This window comes from Varanus komodoensis, unplaced genomic scaffold (assembly GCF_004798865.1).
Source record: "Varanus komodoensis strain SLA01 unplaced genomic scaffold, ASM479886v1 scaffold2, whole genome shotgun sequence".
Lineage (NCBI taxonomy): Eukaryota > Metazoa > Chordata > Lepidosauria > Squamata > Varanidae > Varanus > Varanus komodoensis.
In genome coordinates this window covers 41,604,517-41,625,531 of record NW_025335568.1, presented here as the reverse complement: position 1 = coordinate 41,625,531, position 21,015 = coordinate 41,604,517, and the positions used below count along the sequence as shown (strand labels likewise).

At 43.4% G+C, this 21,015-nt stretch overlaps 1 protein-coding gene across 9 annotated transcripts in view; it reads left to right on the top strand.

Moving 5' to 3' along the window:
- FARP1 (FERM, ARH/RhoGEF and pleckstrin domain protein 1) overlaps positions 1-21,015 on the top strand; it is a 227,148-nt gene that overhangs the window by 122,433 nt on the left and 83,700 nt on the right. For all 9 annotated transcript variants that reach the window (XR_006414629.1, XM_044429479.1, XM_044429478.1 and 6 more), the window contains exons 3-9: positions 5,324-5,428; positions 10,532-10,574; positions 11,192-11,270; positions 12,914-13,011; positions 15,086-15,200; positions 18,048-18,195; positions 20,688-20,783. Coding sequence is in view for 8 of the 9 variants with exons in the window: in XM_044429479.1 (XP_044285414.1) it covers positions 5,324-5,428; positions 10,532-10,574; positions 11,192-11,270; positions 12,914-13,011; positions 15,086-15,200; positions 18,048-18,195; positions 20,688-20,783 (684 nt within the window). In the remaining variant the exon portion in view is untranslated. The remainder of the gene's footprint in view (positions 1-5,323; positions 5,429-10,531; positions 10,575-11,191; positions 11,271-12,913; positions 13,012-15,085; positions 15,201-18,047; positions 18,196-20,687; positions 20,784-21,015) is intronic.

The window sequence follows — 21,015 nt, the reverse complement described above, 5'->3', positions numbered from 1 at the left end:
ATCCCGCGTGGCTCCCGGAGGCCGGCCCGGGCGCCGCAGGCGCTGTGAAGGCCGCAGGGCCCCTGCCCCGTGCCCCGCCCGTCCCGGCGCGCAGCTTAGAGGGAACATTGCACCCAGGGTAGCGACTCACGCAGGTGCGTGTGAGAAAAACGCGTGGGCCGCACTATCACTAAACTTTGATATCAAGTGGGGGCCACAAAATATTGTCCCACAGGCCGCAATTGGCCCGCGGGCCGCGAGTTTGAGATCCCTGCCCTACCCCTTTTTCAGCTTGAAACTCTTGCAGATGGGTTCCTACACCTTCCATTTCTCTCCTGTAATTTATAGATTTAAGAAAACTTGTGACATGATTTTGTCCCTCAATTTCATCAGCTACCATTTACAAGAAAATGCACAATGTAGTGACATCAAACTGTACATCTTAGTTTGCTAAGCTGTTAAGGCAATTGGCAGGGGGCGGGGAGAGAAAAGAGGAGATTGGTGACTGTTACTTTTAGTGGCAACCGCACTTTCCATGCTGGCTAGGTTTAGACTCTGCTGTTAATGCTCTGTTGCTTTCCCTTGATAATTTAATTAGCATGTCTTGATAATTTCAATAAAGACTAGTCTCATAACAGGATCAAATAAAGGAGAACACCAGGCAGTTAAAAAAAGGTAAGCTACACAAATTATTTATGAACATTCTCTCAAGCTATAAACTGTCTATAAAATAAATCCACAGCAATAAAGCCGTAACACTTCTCCCTTCCAGCACTGGAGGCATATCTCAGAGGCAGGAGAGGGTGGGGTTGCAGTACCTCATTACACACAGAGCCAAATTAATGTTAATGGCAGTAGTATATGCTCTCCAGAAGTTGTGGACTACAGAATACAGTCTGAAGTATTTCTAATGAGCCTTCTGAGGCTTGTCTCAGACTCTGTAAAGAAATAAATGACATAGTGTGCTTCTCAATAGCTTGAAGGCTAGAGGGATTCATTCTGTGTGTGCATGAAATGTCCAGGAATGTAACATTATAACACCAGTTCTTCATTGTGGCCTCTGTGCATTCACACATTATGGGTGCTGCGCCTGCGCAGTGCCTGTTGCCGGGAGGATTCAACAGCTTTAACAGGCTTGGCGGGAACTCCGCACCCTGCCCCCATAGTATAAAAGGGTGAGTGCCCGCCATTTCCCAAGTCTTCTTGTGACTGCCATTTGCTGTGCCGCAAGCCTTTTGCTTGTCTCTCGTAGCTATATTCAAAATTTTACCTTTACTCTTTGATTCTTAGCTTTCTCTCTTTTTACATCCTCATCCAAGTTATACCTACCTAATTCCCCTCCCCCACCCCCAGCTGAGAAGTTCTTTCCCCTTTCCCCTTCTATCATTATTCTCTTGTTGAAGTTCTTCTTTTGCTCGCTGTCCTTCTATCTCTCTTCTTTGATGGCTCAGCAGGCGGCTTTTTGTAAGTGTTCCCAGTGCGGGGCTAAAATGTCCCCCACTGATCCACATGACCTGTGCCTTCTGTGCTTGGGAGAAGGCCACAGGACTGATAAGTGTGGCCATTGCCAGTTCTTCACTAGGCAGGCCCACAAGAACCGGGAGAACCGTTTGCGGAAAATGCTGTGGGACCGGGCTTTGGTTGCTATGAAAAAGGTCTTGGTGGAGACCACAGTGGCAGGTCCATCTAAGGCCACTCCTCCTCGTCTGTCGAATAGTGGTACAACTTCCAAGGAGGCTAAATGCTCCTCTCATTCTCTTCATCATAAACAAAAGGAGAAGAGGAAGCACCTTGGGTCTGATGACTCCTTGGCACCGAAGAGGTTCAAAAAGGACAAGGCCGATAAGACGGAGCACAGGCACAAAAAGCTGGCTAAAGTGCCTCGTACAGAGTCAGTATCAACCACATCTTCGGTACTGATCGCCGTTTCGATCCCTACACCGACTGAACCGAACATTCAGTCGGTCATACAGGTGACTCCACCAGGGTCTCCACGGATCATTACTTTGGCTCCATCTACTCCTGACCATTCTGATGCTGTGGTCAGAGGTTCCATGTCTGATGGTGAGATTCGGAACTTGCTGCTGCGATCTCGGACCAGCCTGCCACCGGCATGTTCGCCGACACCGATGCTTACTTCTCTGGAGGCATCTCTGAGGGCTGCTCCACCAACTTCTGCACAATAGCAGGCCCCAGTTCAGCCATCTAAATACCGGGTTCCTATGCTGTACGGGGACTTTGATCCATCTCAGTCCTATCCGTGGGACTATTACCTGCCCTACGGCTACTGTCTGAGGCCTTCCATCAGCCCTCGTCATTCTTGGATGGGTGGGGTAGGAATGCCTGTTTGGAGGCCTCCCTCTCTAACCTATTGTTTCCTCTCTATTGTGATGACAGTTTCTTAAAATGAATAGGCTTTATGGCAGTTCATTCATAAGTATGGTTTGTTCTTAACTCAGACAATCATAACTCAGGAACTGCCTGTATTAGTCCCAGTCAGGGCACCTCACTTTCAGATTTGAGGCTACCAAGAAAGAAGGATGTACAGTGATAAATTATAGATGCAAAATATAAACAAAAGAAAACTTTTTTTCTGTTTATCTGTGGAGGTGTTGGTTGTTTGAATAGGCCAGGGCATATTCTATGGGTTGCTTGGTGGATTATATGTCAATTCTTATGGAACACTCTCCCCAGAGAGGTCTGCCTGGCACCGTCGTTATTTGCTTTTCGGCGCCAGGCCAAAACCTTTTTATTTAAACATTATTTTAATTGTTAATTTTATTTATTGATTTTAACAATTTTTTGCCAGGATGTCTCCAATATTTTATGTAATTGTATCAAATATATTTATTTATGGTTTGGAAGCCGCCCCGAGGCTTATGCGAATGGGGCGGCATATAAGTTCTCCAAATAAATAAATAAATAAATAAATAAATTCTACTCACCAAGCTGAGAACATCCCACTGCCATGGATTTAATAAAGTTCTTTCTCTCCTTATTTCAGAGGCTGTCAGTATACACAGACCTAACGTAACCCCACCTTCCTGGATACAGGGAAGGGACAGTGTGGCTTTAGTAAAACAGTTTCTGATCTCACTGCAAAAGCAGTTCTTACCTTAAAATATATACTTGGGGAAAGCAGCTTAAAGCCAGTTACAGATCCCTGGCTTAGGAACATTTGGGTTACAAACAACCTGTACTTATGAATGTGTGGACTGCCATAAACCCTATATGAATATCTTCAGCAAAAAGCTGTGCGTATCCCTAAGGAACTAAGCGACATATCTGGTAATGTGTCATCCATGAGCACATAGTTCCCTAGGGATATGCACAACTTTTCCTAGAGATACAGTATTAACAGTTTTTCATCATGTTAAAGTAAGGAAGGCAAAGTTTGAGGAGGGGTCTTTGGCAAGTGGCGGTGGTGAGGCCCTTTTGTACGTTGATCATTAATGCATTACATGTAACACAGTTAACACTTTCCAATAGATCACAGAAGTGAGAAGTTAGAATAGCATGATGTTTCCCACTTGCGTACAAAGAAGATTCTCCAAAGGAGGAGGGAAGGATGGGGTGCTATTACATGGAAGGAGGAGGATGATAGGGTGAGCTGGTGTGAATTGCTCTTTGTTTGAGCTGCTGTTATCTGTTGAGTGCCAACTAGCTTTCTCTGGATGGGTGCCTACATTTCAAGGATGCGCACATACTGATTTCTAGAAAAGAGGCTTTTTCTCTGGCCTGGTTATATGTCAATGATTACATGATTTAACCAATTAAAGTTATACTATTGATCCATACATCAAGCTGAAGGCTGTAAGGCTCCTGGGTTTTAGACACTAGGAAAGTTCAACTGTACTACCTCTTGAATCCTAATAACTCTATTTTCATTCTTCTGGTAGAACCAAATGTCAGATTTGAGAAGATATTTCAATTGAATTAGATTAAAATATATATTTAGATAGAGGGATATATAGATCATTGTTGAAAACACACATACATATACTTTCAGTCTCTTTGCAAACTGCATAATTTATTTTGCTTCTGCTAGTCCTGGGATGGTACAGCAGAGAACTAAAATTGCAGTATTTGGTTATTAAGCATTTTATTCATTATCTTAAATTTGTGATTTCTAGGAAGCTAAATTCTACCTTCAGTACCATTTTCCATGGGTCTTCTGTGCTTTCTCAGAATGGTAGCTTATAGATAGGCCTAATAATGCAATATATTTAAGAGAAATTCAGTGCATTAATATATCATTTACTATTACCTACTTTCCAGTTTGAGTAGATATGCTGCTTGTCTTCAACTTTACTTCCCCTTAATTTATACAGTGGGAGTCCAACTTGATGTTTTATATTCAGTAAAACTATTTCAAGAGTGGATTTCTTTAGAAAAGTGAGGTTATTTTCAAAGGAATGTTGATGTTTCAGTGCAGTCAAGTCATCTCTGACTTTTGGTGACCCTATGAGTGAATGCCTTCCGGATTGTTTTGCTCATCTCTTCCAAACTTGAGGCTGTGACTTTCTTTCTGGAATTGATCCATCTTATATTTGGTCTTCCTCTTTTATTCTTCTGCCATCAACTTTCCCATGATGTGCCTGAAGTCTGACAGTTTTAATTTTGTCAGTTTGCTTCCAGGGAAAGTTCTAGCTTGATTTGATATGAGACCCACTTGTTTGCCTTTCTGTCCATTCGGAGCACTCACAAAGCTCTCCTGCAGCAGCATGTTCTGAACCTGCCGGCTTTCTTCACTGTCCGGCTTTCACGCCCGTACACAGTGATCAGAAATGCAAGTGAGGATGATCTTGGCCAGCTTCTCCAGTGAAATGTCCTTACACTGGTTTCTAGTTAGAAATATGTTACCAGTGACTTCTCTTACTTAATTGAAATGAATATTTCTAAGTAATACAGAGTACATAATGATTTACCAGTTCACTGTTATATTTAAGATGCCATTTAACTTTTTAAAAATCCTAAAAAACAGAGTGTCAGTCCATTGATATGTTTAGGGTATCATTTAGCTTTTTCAAGTTTCTTAAAGGGAAAAAGTGGTGTTGTATTTAAGTGTGACATGAGGATGCAGAATGCATATTTAGCCTTCCATACCAGATCTTACCCAGTCTGTGTTAATAGTTTCCTTCAAATATGAATTAGAATGAATCCACAACTGATTTCATAATCTAGCAGTTTGGCATCCAAGTAAAAATAGGCTATGACATTACAAGTATCAATCCTGCTTGTGTGTATCTGTGTGTGAGGAGACTGCAAGATGGGTTGGACTGATAAAATATTTTTGCAATTTAGCTTTTTGTGTGGACATAACCTTTCATTGTTTTTATTATAGCAAAGAGCTCCAGGGAAGGTTTTGCTGGATGCCGTCTGCAATCATCTGAATCTGCTTGAAGGTGACTATTTTGGCCTTGAATTTCTGGATCATAAAAAGATAATGGTATGTGAAGAAATATTTTATGTAATTCATTGTTTTATTCATACTTTTTGCCATCTGACCATTTTCCCCTTCTTGTCTTTTAAAACCATGCTCGGGGGCAGGGTACTAGTAGCTGTATTTAAAAGCTTCCTAGGTTCTTTGTCATGGTCTCCGTACATCACACCTCTGGACTTTGCCGCACAGCACAAGGCCTTGATCAGAAAAAAACTCCAGTAGCTCATTGTCACGGAGTGGGCAGGAGCTCCCCTCTTCTTGATCTCAGGATAAAAGGTGTGGTGCTCCTGCCAAGTCCCTCAGTTCTTTTTCACTGCGAGTTGCTCTTTTGCTTTTTCTTAGCTTCACTCCCTTGTTTGCTCTTCCTCCTCCAAAAAAACAAAACAAAAACAAAAAACCCCCAAAAACAAACAGAAACATAAAAGACTATTAAACAAACTTTTAAACTTTAATAGTATACTCTCTATGGTTCACCTGCTTCCTCCTTGTTCTAAGATTGCCTCTCATCCGCCCTCTCTCCCTCCCTATGAGGAAGGAGACAAAACCCCCCGCCCTCTTTTCCTCCTCTGTGTGCTCTCTCTCCATCTCCACTTGGCTGACTCCGCTTTTTGGAGCTGTGCCTCATGTGCCTCCTGTCACAGACGGCCATTCCCATTGCCTCCTCTGCCTCAGTGAGGGGCACATTGCAGAGACTTGCGCACACCGCCAGGCATTCACAAAGCAGTAGCGGGCAGATCACTTCAAGTTCGCCTTATGGCTGCATGCTCTTCGCATGAGATTCTAGAAGATTCTTCTAGAATGGAGGCCAGAAAGCCTCCCTCTGCGCAGACTGAGGAAGCCAAATGGCCAGCCAAAAAGACCTGGAAAAGGGCTGTTCCCACCACAAAGGACAGGCCAGCAGGCTGCCCACAAAAAGAAAAAGTGCTGCTCTACCAGCCCTCCCTCTCCTCCAGCCGGTCCACCATGTAATGATCGCCCTCCTACTCCAGATCCCAGCTCTTACTGGATAGAACCATTGCCATCCAAGAGCCGGGCTCTCTGGATATGTACACATGACTCACTGAGCAGAGGCTCCTTCCCTGCACACAACCCGCCACATCCATTGCTGCCTATACCCGCAATTCCCAGCCAGTGCTCCTCCGCCTTGCCCCATGATCTGCTGCCAAACCTGCTCATGCCACCTGCAGGCCAGGCCTTCAGGGAACACCAGGGATCACCCAACTCCTCTCCTCAGTTGGGACCAGGCTCGTCCTGGTTCCCACCCTCCCCCTACCTCGAGGAGTTGTCTGAGCCATTGGACCCTCCCGCCAGCCCAGCTGCACCCCGATGAAGTTGCTGTATCAAGTGGGAGAATTCTGACTCCTCCAGCAACAGCACTGCAGGCCCAAAGTGCGCCAGACTCCTTACCTCATGCCACAGACTACCAACCACATCATGCCAACAGCCACCAAGTCACCACAAACATGGTGAGGCGAGAGTGGGGGCGTGCAGCAAGGCAAGGCAGTGGCGGGCGGGCGCAGAGATCGTTGTCGCCGAGCGAGTCCAAAACGATCTCTGCGTGAGCAAGCCACTGCCCTGCACGCGTGGCAAGTCCAAAACCTCTGAGGTGGGCCAGATAAATGGGCGTGGCAGGCCTGATCTGTCCCATGGGCCGTAGTTTGAGGACCCATGATTTATACCCTGCCTCTGTTCCTTTTGCAAGGAAGCCAAGGCAGCTTATAGAACCTCCTGTTCTCCATTTTGTCCTCATTACAACCCTGTGAGGTAGGTTTGGCTGAGAATCAGTAACTGTTCCCAAGTTTCATGGCTGAGAGGGGACTAGAACCCAGGTCTCCCAAGTCTCAGTTCTACTAAGTCTATCAGTGTTCTACCAAGCCCCAGTTTAAAGCTCTAACCAGCATGCACTGGTTCTCAGTGTGTATACAGAGTTTATAAAACTGAAACAATGTAATTGCAATTTGCCCTTCTTTACCTTCCACCTCAATAGTTATATAAAGCATATGTGTATAAACCTTAGTGAATTAGAACTTTATGATCTGTGAGTGGAAAGATGTTTTCCCTTGTTCAGTTCTAGCTAAACCAGCCCCTGTCCTAATAGTTTGATGGATTGATTGATCTCCATATAACTTGTAATGTCTTTTGTTCAATTACATGGTAGTAAACTTCCTTGGGGAGGCCCACCCTTTAGTTAATTCAGCTAGCAGAGAATGACTGGGGAAAAATGGGCAATCTCTTATACCTTAGCAACTACTCCGTATGTTGACTCATGACTATGGTAAAATCAAGAATCACTGTTGAGAAGACTCTGGTCTGAGCAGCCAGAGTTACAATCTCTCTGCCAAAAATAATAGTGTAGAGCCAGCTACTCCTGTCCTGGCTACCCAGCCATTTGTGGCTTGCTGATGTCTTAGTAATTTTCTTCAGAAATTTGGCACTGTACAGATTCTACATTGTGCCAAGTGTGTAGTTCAAAAACAAGATGTAGAATTAATGGAATGCCAGGGAACATGAAGCCTTGCTTTTTAAATATCTGAAAAACACTATTTTCTTACGCTTGGATAATAAATAAATGACCAAAACAGAACAGTTTTGCTGGCTAAGAAAAAAGTCTTAAAAACTTGATTTTTAGCTTGTATCCTGAAGGAATTATATTCACATGCTAAAGTAGCGAACCTTGAAAAAATGTCATAATTAAATTGCTGTTTTAGCTCTTTAATAATGAAACACATTGCTGCGATGCAACTTTAAACAGAATAATTTAAATATCTATCCTTTTTTCCGTTCTCTTCATTAGTGGCTCCTGAAGCTATACTTCTGTAACAAGGACCACCCCCCCCCCTCCACAATTTAATTCTACTCAAGGTCAAACTTACACATATGTCTTCCTTTTTACAACCTGTTTTCCTAGTTTCCAGTAGAAAATGGTGTTTTCTCTGAGCTCAGAGGTTTCTGAGATTCTTATGACCTGCTGTCCTGAAGCTGGCAGGGAAGGATGAGTGGAAGAGATTATCTTTGCCTCCCTGTGCTCTACATTGGTGACTTTCGCTCCTTGAAGGGGGAAGGAAGGAGGCTGGAGGAGGTTCAGGATAAATTGTTTCCTGGCCTTTCATCTTCTGCCTTCCTTGTCTGCTGCAATGCCCCCCTTCCTTCTCCTCCAAAGTAACTGTTCTGAGCTTGGAGGAGCTTGTGAGTTTCTTTTCAGGCCAGCTGCCAAGGGCGGAGGAGTGGGGTCAGAGCTCCAGCTCTTCCTTCCAAAGTCAGATCTTTGTCTCCAACTTACAAGGGTTTTTCTAAGCAATTCTATGATTCCTGGGATAGAATCCCAGGATAGAATTGCTTCTTTAAAAGTTTTTTTTTCCTTCTCAGCCAACTAAAGGCATGTAACTGTGTGTAGGGTTGTAGCCTGAATCTGTTAGCTCTCTCCTGCGAAGTTGGTAGCCTTCACCTGAATCTTAAATATGCAGCCATGTTCTACTTTCTCCCATGTTTTCTTTCATATATCAAAAACTGTTAACTTGGTTCTAAGCTAAACAATCCCAGATGTTGTAACCTTTCCTCATATAGCAGTTGCTCCAGCCTTGATCTTTTTAGTTGCCCTCTGGCACTTTTTCTAGCTCTATAATATCCTGTTTTTAGATGCAGTGGCCAAAATAAGATAAGATAAAATAAAATATGATATGATATTCTTTGTTTCAGGTGGCATGCTGTGAGGTCTGAATCTGGTGCTATTTCTTTAGCCTAGTTGGTTAACTGTGCAGAAGCCATCCGAGAACCCATGTCTTCTTACTGGATTGTTCGGAGTAGCTTGTTGTGACCTGCTAATACAATAGAGTGGCTTCTGTATGTTTTGTCAGAAAGGCAGCAAAAAGCAAAAGGTTGCACACTCCTGATGGTGCCCACTACCCTTCCTCCTTGAGGTGCCTTCTCTTTCAGTGCAGCACATCTGCTTGTGCATATAGTCAGTGCAGTTATATATGGTTGGCTCTGGGTAAGTTCATGAACTCCCCCAGTTTGGCACCACAGCAATTCAAGAGGAGGAATTTAACCCCCCCCACTCCTGTTTTCATGCCAAAATGTCACTTTCCCACAGTTTGAGAAAGAGAAAACATGTCACATTTTTTTCACCATTCCCCATGTGGAGGAAATGGATTTGGGCTTGAAACAGGAGTGAGGAAAGCTTAAATCTTCCTTTCCCAATTTGCCATGGTCCTGAATTGGGGTTGAGCATGCTTACCCAGTGATAGGTCAGTCACACATACACGCAAAGCTGTGCTAGTAAGAAGGACAGTGCTCAAACCTACCATGAGGTTTAACGAAAGAAAATAAATAGCCACCTCTTCTGAAAAAAAATAAGGTGGGGATGATATCTTCATAGCAAGGGTCAGGATAAGTTGTACCACAGAGATCTCTAGGATGCATGCTGGGGGAGAAAGGAGGAAACACCATGGCAAGCTGGCAAGCACCTGATGGTGTGTCAGCAGCAGTGTGGCTTCAGGACCAATTAGCCAGCCTACCATGGCTTCTTTGTGGCATGGCTGATCATGATGTGCAAAGCAGCCCAGAGCCTCTGGTTGGCTCCCCTAGCCAGCCAGGCATTGGCCACAAGATCAGAAGCCATAATGAAAGAGCAGGATCATGTGGGAAGAACCACACTAACTTCACTTTTCCATGGCAGCAGTCTGATGCCTAACACTGTCATGACTTCAGTGCATCCTGTTTGTACAGTTCCTGTATTCCTATATTGCCCAAGAATTGCAGAATGAAGCCATGGGAACAGCCACTGCTTCATCCCAAGCTATCTTTCTCAATGGTAGTTTTAGGTGATTGCTCATTCCACTATCAGTTGATTATTTGCAGTGTTTTAAATTTACACATTTTGAATGTTCTGTATTGCATTTGGTTGAAGCATAATAATAGTGTAGGCATTTAGTTTTTCTTGGCAAAGAGTATGAAACTAGAAAACGTGGTATATCACTGAAAAAGACAGGCTGTTAATGAGATAGAAAATGCTGCATATATTGAATAATTTAGTCATGGTTTATGTTGCAGAGTTATCTTTCTTGTTAAATTTGATCATCATCATGATGATCTTTTCTGTTATGTTTTCAGGTGTGGCTGGATCTTCTGAAGCCTATTGTGAAACAGATAAGAAGTATGTATTGATTCAGTGTTCTCTTTCTGCTGCAAAAATAGGCCCAAATCCAGTGATACTTGTCTTGTGATTATGACCTGAATTGAGCAAGGGCAAATCCTTCCTTTCCCCGCTCTGGTACACTTGGCCTACCTCCCTGGTTGGCCACATGGTAACTTAATAGAAGTGCCTGTGTATATAAAATCTTAGCACTTGGTAGGCACTGATTGCACGATAAATTCCAAGATTTTGGGAATATTTTTGTCCTGCTAAATTAGCATGCAGCCCACAGTGGGTTGCAGAGGATGCTTATTCCTGGTGTGGACAGTGCTGACTCAGTGCTGACCAATGGTTCAACTTGGTATTTGGTGCTGACCAATGGTTCAACTTGGTAATTGACAGCTTCCCATCATCCTGATACAACTGTGTTCATTTGCCAGAGGATCTTCCACAGGAACCAGATAATATTCAGCAATGTTTTCTGTTGCATTTAATCCTAAAATAAGTCTCTGTGGGCTTTAAAGTAGCAAAGTATATGGGTATCCAATAGTATCTCAGGACAGACCAAGAATCATTGCATTTCTAAGTGAGAGTGTGAAAACATTTAATTAATATTTAAGGGTTTTTTCCCTCTTTAGGACCTAAGCATGTAATTCTAAAATTTGTGGTGAAATTCTTCCCACCTGATCATGCTCAGTTGCAAGAGGAGCTTACAAGGTTAGTGCTACCATTCGTTTTCATTTTACTGCAAGTGTCCATGTAGAGCAGGGTTAATGTTTTCACCTATAGCTCCCATATCCCTGGCCCTTAGCTCTGCTGGCTAGAGCTGAAGAGAGTAGTAGACCAGCAAATCTGGAAGAAGACAAGGTACCCACACTTCACTTAGGAATGCCACTGAATTACAGCACAGACTGTGGCAGGGTATTAGGGTTCATTCTGAATTCAGCTGTAGCCAATCTGCTCTCTGCACTGCAACTGATCTGAGTCTGGCTGTGCTCTGCCCCTGTTACAAGGCTAGGCTACTGTTGCCATTTGCCAGGGCCTAAAAGTCTCAAGCCTTCTGCAGTCTTCATCGTTTTCATGCCGTACTCTGGAGAGCTTGAATTCAGATTATAGCTTAGTGGTATGTGTAAATCTTCTAGTTGTTTATTTCTACCACTCTGTGTGCATTTATTTAAAACATTTTGATCCCATCCTTTGCACAAGCCTCCAAATATACACTCCATTTTCCATTTTATTAAAAAAAAACCTGTGTAAATTTTGGGGTTGAAGTGATTCTCCAAACGACTGTGTAAATTCCATATCTCAATGGTTCTAAAAATTGCTGTACTTTTCACCTTGTGCTTTCAGTGCTTCTTACTATTGTGAGTTTTGATACTGTCAACCCTCAAGAGATCATTGGGCTTTAATAATTTCTATTGCTCTTTCCTGTATTCATCTCTTTATCAGCTCTGAATGTCCACCTCTGATTTCCTTCTCACACGTTCCCACTTCTTAAAATAGTCTGCTGTTAAGTAAATTACTAAGAGAAGTTGGAAGATGGTAGCAATAGCCAGACCAAGGAATAGCTCATCTTTGTGCCTGCCTTCAAGAAAGATAATAAACTTCCACATAGCAACAATGATGTTACTTTATCATAGAGACCTTACAACAAATGCTAACATTTTAGTTTTGATTGCTTGGCAGAGGACATACTAGATTCCATCAATTTGTGCCATTACAATTGTTGCTTGTTTTTATTAACTCTTTGTATGCAATAGTTCATTTGTGGATATGATGAACCTGCATATCTTTGTCTAACTGTTTGGGGGATCACAGAGTGGGATAATGTCAGCTTGTCCCTCTAGAATCCCAACCAACCCACCTGGATGTTTGTAAGTGCACAGCTATGCCTGTCTGGCCTATAGACATTGAGTTATGTGCTTAGTAGAACAGACAGAAGTAACTGGACAAACAACCAGTATCAACTCTTCAGTTGATTGGATTGGATTAAAAACATATAGGCAACAAATCCTAAAGCAGTATGACACACAGAAGCAGTGCATTGCATTAAAATATCTAGGCAGATTTAAAACAAAACCAAAAACAAGTTTTTGAGTCAGTAACCAAAAAATTAACATGTTGCTATTTATTAGTCAGTTTTCTTTTTGAAGGAGATTCCAGAAACAGGGCACCAATACAGAAAAGACCGCTCCTTTGTATGCATATTTCTATAACTGATGATGCTCTGAGAAGATTCTCCTGTAAGATCTTAATGTAAGGTTCCCAGTTCAAAGGAAGCATATTAAGAAGTAAAGAATAAGTGTTTTGATTTTACAGATGTCCCTATACCTGCTTTCCTCTTTTTTATGTCTTTTTAGGTACTTATTTGCATTGCAAGTAAAACAGGATTTAGCACAAGGAAGATTAACTTGTAATGACACCAGTGCTGCTCTCTTAATCTCTCACATTGTACAGTGTAAGTAGACTTTGTTCATCTCCGTTTTGCAGAATACGGAATGAGTTATAATAAAATCCTGATTCCAGTGGAGACTTCTTTTAAAAAAGCTCACCACCTATTCATGGAATTTCAGGACAAAAACCAGGTAGAAGAAACCTAAACCCTGAAGCACCACAATTGCAGTCATAGCCAGAGTCTCATAGGCTTGCAGGAGAGGAGAGGAGAATTTAGCTTGGCCTTCAGCAGCATCACTAGTTGTGGTTGAAGCTGCTTAATCATTAATAAAAACAAGGGCTCCGAATGGAAGGCATCAATCAGTGTCTCTGATTTATTGTCTGTCTACTCTTTAGAGACTGGTATTTCAAAATGCAAGGGACTGAAGAGCAGTAGAAGCAACTTCCATATATGTTGCCATTCCAACTACTTTGCATTGACCGTCTTCTTTATTTTCCTGTCCTTACAAGCTGAGGTGGGGATTACTATTGGTCATCTCTCCTGAACCTTAGGCCTTCCAAAACTTTTGGACCACAATTCCCATAATCCCCAGCATCATCACGGTTGATGAGAGTTGTTATTTCAAACAGTTGAATGATACCTAATTGGGGAAAGTTGTTGTAGATAGTTTCTTTCCTGTGTTTGCTATGGCCCAATATGTTTGTTAATATGCAGCTGATTCATATTGTTGCCTGATTTGAGGCCTTTTAATTTCACTTCCCTGTGAAGGTATTTACCTTCCATGGAGAAAAGTTTGATATTGTCAGTGCTCTCCTGTGTGTGACTAAGAATGTTTTGTTTCTTTTCTTGTTAGTGTAACCATGATATGTGCCTTGCAAGAGAACCTCAGTGAGAGTCACATGCCACTATTTTTCTTCATCAAACTTCCTGCATTTCCCAAAACACTTTTTCTTATCTTTTCTGTAAAATACGTAGTTCCTAAATAAGGTTCAGGTTTTTTCCTCAGCATTTTCAAAGTGGACTCTCTTATGCATCCTCTGTGCAACATAAAGTAGGCAGGGATAAAGATGCAGACCAGTTCTGCCACTAGGAAAGATGATCCGAGAGAGTTTGGGGTATTATTCTGAGGTGTCATGGGGTTTATTATTATAATTTTTCCACCAGTGAGGTGGGACAGACTGGGATTGCCTTTTGGCTTTTCTAGTTAGGCACTAAAATGCCTTCTGCCTTCTCAGTAGCAATCACACAAAAGAAGAAACAGAGGAGATGTGAGAATGACAGGCACAAGGAGCAGCATATTTTGCAGAAAATGGAAAAACTACATATTTCTAAGAGGAGCCTTGTATAATTTACTGAATCTTTGGAAAGCTTACTTTTCTAGACTCATGACGCTGGTAGAAACAAAAGTAGTCTTACTACTTTGCCAGAACTGCTGTAGCCCAGTATCCAGCCTTTAGATTCTTCAAATGGAATATCATAAATAGTTACTCTGTTGCTCATTATCACCTTCCAATGTTCTCTGTGCCATAGCCTGAGAATGAGGATATAGCCCATGGGTCCTTAAACTATGGCCCGTGGCCCAGATCCAGCCCGCTGTGCCCATTTATCTGGCCCGCCATAGAGGTTTCGGACTCACTGTGTGCACACGCCAGTGCCTCACTGTGTGTGTGCCCAGCGGCGGCTTGCTTGCAAGGAGATCCTTTTCTCCGAGCGAGTCCAAAACTCTCTCCTTGAGAACAAGCCAGCGCCTCACTGTGCGCAGGACGAGATGGTGGCTTGCTTGCAAGGAGATTGTTTTGGACTTGCATGGAGAAAAGGATCTCTGCGCACGCACACCCCTGCCGCGCCATGTGCATGCACACGTGCGCACACTCCCTGCCCCGGCCCCCGCAACCCCACCCACACCGCCTTGGCAGCCCGTGCCCATCGCCGGCACCTTTCAACTGGCCCCATGTTCAAAAAGTTTGAGGACCCCTGATATAGACAAACTAAAAATGCATCTTTCTGAATACAGTAGGTCTTCCTGCTAAATCAGCAGCAAAGCAAAGGTTACCCCCTGTTTTTCAGTAAAACTTTAGTCTGTTTCTCTGTGTCTGGATGGCACCCACTGAGTACATACATGTTCTTTTCTCCCTAGCTGAAATTGGGGATTTTGATGAAACCATTGATCATGAACACTTAGCAAAGAACAAATATATACCTCATCAAGAAGCATTAGAAGACAAAATCATGGAATTTCATCATAACCATGTGTAAGTATTACTATATAATGCTTAAACACCAGTGACATGTTTATTTATTTTTCGATTTATATCCTGCCTTTTTCCTACAAAGGGCTCAAGGCAGCTTACATCTTCTCCTCCATCTTATCCCCACAACAACAACCCTGTGAGGTAGGTTGGGCTGAGAGTCTGTGACTGGCCCAAAGTCACCCAGTTGGCTCCATGGCTGAGCGGGGACTAGAACCCAGATCGTCTGAGTCCCAGTCCCATGCTCTTAACCACTACACCACACTGGCTCTTTCTTTAAGGCAGCCTTTCCCAGCCTTCCGTTCTTCATCGTCTCCGTGCATCACACATGGGTGCTGCGCCTGCGCAGTGCCTGTTGCCAGGAAGATTTATTAGCTTTAATGGTTTTTAGTAGGAACTCCATATCCTCCCCTCCCCCGTAGTATAAATAGACTGAGTACCTGCCCTTTCCCCAGTCTGCTTGCGACTGCCATTCGCTGTGCCTCAAGCCTTTTCACTTTGCTTTGTCTACTCGTTCTCCTTCACGTAACCTACAAATCTTGAACTTCTTTCTTTATCTTAAACTTTACAACTTTTCACTCCCAAACCAAGTTCGTTCCTTCCAAACCTCTTCCCTTGTCTCTTGTTTCCTTCCTCCTCCCCCGTCAAAAAACCCCATCTCTACCGTTGTTTTTTCCCATTAACCTATCTCTGTTCGCTGTTTTCTCTTTTCTTCTTCTCAATGGCACAGCAGGCAGCCTTCCACAAGTGTTCTCAGTGTGGAGCCAAAATGTCTCCCACTGATCCTCATGATTTGTGTCTTCTCTTTCTTGGAGAAGACACAGAACCAACAAGTGCAGCCACTGCCAGTCTTTCACCGGACAGGCTTGCAAACATCGTGAGAATAGGCTGCGCAAAATGCTGTGGGAGCAAACACTCGTCAGCTGAGCCCAGCTCTTCAGCAGCTTCGGCCCCTTCAGAAGCCACTCCTCCCTGCCCTGAATGCCTTTGTTAAGAAAACTTCATTAAATGTCCAATTTGTGACAAATCTGGGCAACTTTATCTTCAAAGTTCTATGCAAATTGTCACAGCAGGTCACTCTCATGCTGACCCAGCACTTGCCTCTTGCCAGCTGGTGGCAGGCACAACTGGGGGTGGGGGGCTGATCAAGAGGTCGTGGTAATATCTGCCTCTGGTGCCCAGGGGTAGAGCCTAACTCCTCTTCAGCAATCCTGTGCCAAGGACGGTGGCCAAAGGGCACGCGCTTGGGGCTGTTCGGGTTCTTTTTCTTGCTTTACCACAATAGGTATTCCACAGTGTTCAATACAGAACAATATCTGGTTTCAGTGCTCCGGCTGTACATTTTAATATGTTTTGTGGGATTCTGGGGAGCAATGGGGTGCCCCCATCAGTGTGGTCTCGGGCAGGTGCAGGTATGACACTGGGGGATTAAGTGGCCAGCAGAGGAAAAGCGGAATCTGATATTTGACTGCTGTTCCCTCTTCTGTTTCTTCCCCAACTGGGTGATGTCAGGCAACTGTATCAACCTACCCTCAGGCTCGGTGATGCTGCTGTTAAATGTCAGATCAGCACAGAATTAAATCTCCCTCATGCACAACATGATTGTAGATGAGGGGGCTGACCTGGCTTGCTCTACAGAGAGCCGGAGACAAGAGATTTTATTCTGTCTCTGTTGTGCCTGCCCAGGTACTTGGGGCAGCACCAGCCTCACCTGGCGGGTGGGGAGGAGTGGCAGTGCGCTTTAGGAATACATTTCCTCTTTCTAGGCTTCCTGTCCACTCAAAGACAGGTCTTGAGTGCTTGTATCTGATGCAGGGCAAGCAAGACAGAACAAGATTTTTATTAGTGGACTGTCCACTCTGCTGCCTGAGCTGTTGGAGGTGGTCTTGGACCTGGTGTTGAGAACCCCAGAATGTAGTTCTGTGGGATCTGTGTTTCCATGCCAAGAGCACTTTGTCTGGAGCAGCTGAAGACTTCATGGCTACTGTGACAACCATGAGGCTGTCTCAGCATGTCATCAGCCCAATACATGATAAAGGTCACACTCGCAACCTGTTCTTTTCAACTGGACAGGAAGTGATCTGGAAGTGTGGGGTTTATCATTAATCACTTTGTGATTTATGCACTAGATCATGTAAATTGGGAGGTCAGTCTCTGGCACACGAGCCTAATCTGGTCTACACTGCGATCCAATCCATCCTGCAGAGGACTTTGCACCATCTATAGGCCCTACACCCTGCTTTAACTAATCCTTGTCCCTCAGTCTCCATCCCATGGAGGAATCTCTACTGGAGATAATAAAGGGATTCCCCCGTGTACCACTTTTTCTTCATCAGGAAGCAAGCAGAGCAAAGGAGATGGAAGATAAGCAGGGGATTCCATGTCACCTCTTGGCTGTGTGCCTTCCTCTGCCTCTTAAGCCAATCAAGATGTAAGCAATATGGCAAAGAGCCACCCAGCTTGGCTTAGGCGTACAGAAGCTGGCTCCTATGCATCCTGATTGAGTTCTTTTTTCTGTGCAGAGAGAGGAGTGACATTCAGTGGCTGTCTCTCAATTGAAAAAGCATTTTTTGAAGAGATAGTAGGGTGGGCAGATGATGTGTAAGGAAAGGGGCTTCAGAATAGGGTCCCATTTCCTTGACACCATCCAGCTTGTCAGTTTGATCCAGGGGATAATTGACCCCAGAGCAATAGTGGTTGGTTTCCATGAATATAATAATAAAGTCACTGTTAGATTCTGTTCTACCCTCTGTTCTGTAAGCTAGAGCAAGAAATAATAACCCTGAGAAGCCCTAATGGATCTTTAAAGCTCCTTCGTCCCAAGTGTAAAGTAATTTTTCATTCCTTTAGTGGACAAACACCAGCAGAATCAGATTTCCAACTGCTTGAGATTGCTCGTCGCTTGGAAATGTATGGAATCAGATTGCATCCAGCTAAGGACAGAGAAGGGACTAAGATCAACTTGGCAGTTGCCCATACAGGCATTCTGGTGTTCCAGGTATGTGAGTTACTTTAATTAAATTAGTACTATGTGAATTTCAAACAACAAAGATTGGTTCATAGCTGCTATCTCATGATATCCAGTCTGCTAGATCCCATAGTATATTTTCATGCCATCGAATACCTTTGAACCAGAAGAGGTTTCATAAACCATCTCTCCGTGGTTATGGAGACAGCTGAAAAATACAAGGGACCACCACCACCATCACCATCATCCTGCCTAATTGCCAGAGCTTCCTTGGTAGTTTGCAACAGCACATAAAAAACAAAAATACAGATTAAAATAAAAACATAAACATTGAAGTATAAAATTTAAAAGCCACATTTAATCCCAGCTTTAAACAGCTACAGCAGCTAACTCAATCACAAGATCTGGCACAGTGCTCTGATATAATATCACAGCTAATAAAATGCCCTGTTACAGAGGACCATCTTAACCTGGCATGGAAAAGATACTAAGAGTTGTTAACCAGGTGGGCCTCAGTGGAGAGCTTGTTCTGCAGTGGGGTACTGCCAGTAGGAGGCCTTTCTCTTTTCTCTGTGTGACCAACAGAGACTACTTCAGAGGTCACAGCAGTCAGAGGTGGGCCTAGATCTGGATTGTAGATCTCAGCTGGGACACAGCAGATTGTGGCTGAGAAATACTTTCCATTAAACCAGCATCCTGAATTGGTTTTAGAAGCATATAGGCAGTCACCACAAGTGGGCCAGAATAGGCATTGTGTGTTTGGACCTTCTGGTTTCAATTATTAATCTGGCTGCTGCTTTTTACACAAACTGCAGCTTCTAAGCAGTCTTCAAGGGCAGTCCAACATAGGATGTATTGCAGAAATCTAGTTCAGAATTTCCAGAACATAGATTACTGAGAACAGACTAGCCAAAGCTGCTAGAAGGTCTAGTACTCCATGCCACTGTCTGGGCCTTGAGTGACAAAAATGACTGAAGGAGCACCCTTATGATATGAACCTGCTCCTTCAAGGAGAATACAACTGCAATCCAAAATAAGTTGAACACCTTCAACCCAGCCAGAGGAGCTAGCCTCTGGTCTTGTTTGTTAGCCTCATCTAGTCCATTGTCACAGCCAGGCAGGAAAAGGAGAAGTAAATCTGCATGTTATCAACTTACTGGTGACAACACTCTCTGGATGACCCCATCTGGCACTGTCGTATAGATGTTACATAGAGGGGAGGCCAAAGCTGATCCCTGAGGAACCTGGTACTGGAGAGTCAAAGCAGTGTCCCCCAAGCACTACCTTTTGGAGCCAGCTGTCCTGGTAGGAGCAGAACCACTGCAGTGTGGTAGCCCCTGCTCCCAGCTTAGCCAGCCTCACCAGAAGGATAGCATGATCTATGGTATGAAAGCTACCAGGAAATCCAGGAGTACCAGCAGGGTAACACTCTGCAATCTGCCCTTTTGGCACAAATTTCCTCTCCATTTACTTTCCAACATTAAATTTGCATATATTTCCCAGTTCCTCAAAATCACACACACACACATGTCCACTAGGGTATTTTTTAAAATAAACTCTTACAGGTGGAACAAAGGGGCCGCCATGACTCATGGTCTGTGGGACCTACTTACTTCATCTCATTCAGGAGCTTTTTCAAGGCTCTGAAAACTATCATGAAACTGCAGTAACTTCTGCAGTAAAAGACCTGAAAAGGAGCTGTGAAACAGCAGAGGGAGTCTTTCTGGGCTCTAGGCTCAATGAAGGCTCAGAAGTGTTGAAACAAGTATCAGTTCAACATTTAAAATCAAGAGGATTATACTTTTGGTTCACCTTCTTTTACGCTTCTTTCCCTTTCCTTTTTAATTGACAACTGGGTGATTGGTTCCTGGCACCTGATCACAGATTAGTCTACAAATAATCTCTCCTTGCCAATTTCCATATATGTCTTCCACTCCCTTTGACAGCTGAAACAAACAAGGTAATTAACCAGATCAGGCCACACTTATCAAACAGGCATAAAAGTACACTTGTAAACGGCCAACAAAAAAAGTTAAAAACATGGTTTACTAACCACAAACAACGCTCACTTCACAGTGCAACAACACTGATTGTTCATAGTTAATAACTATAGTTTGTTATTGTAGCTGGGTGCAGACAACAGACTAGAACAACCCACTCCCAGCCCTTCAACATGATTTATCCTGTTGTTTAAACCCAATCAATGGATGGGTTAGTGAAAGTTATGCTCCTGGTGAAGTCTGGGTGGGGTGGTGGGGGTTTAAAGACCTGCTTCCATCTGTCCATGAGGCTTCTGATTGACTAGTTGGGCAATCAGTGGAAATGACTGTGAAAATCAGTCATTACAAGCAGAGTTTGCTTTGGAAATTTCTTCATTGTTTGAATCAGCTAAGCAGGCATACTAAATAAAAACACAACATTAATGGAATTCCATTAAATGTGCAAATTAACTTTATAGATGAGTATGTGTTTGAGGGAAAAATTGTGTATCTTATTTTTCTTTCATTATTCATCATCTTTAGGGTCACACCAAGATCAATGCCTTTAACTGGGCTAAAGTTCGAAAATTGAGCTTTAAGAGGAAGCGTTTTCTTATTAAGCTGCGGCAAGATGTAAATGTAAGTCTCTGGAATGGCATGAGAGAATCTGGAAATGGCAGTGCTCTGTGGAAGAACCCCTCACTGTTCAGACACTTCATGGAGATGCATTTTTGTCTTCCCTCTAGAAAGCCATCCCTGGGGAACCTCCCTTTCTGTGTGAGCCAATTCATAGTTGCTGGACAGAATAAACAGATTACCTCCATCTCAACATGATCTTGGTTGTTGGAGTAATATCAGTGTCCCCTCCCTG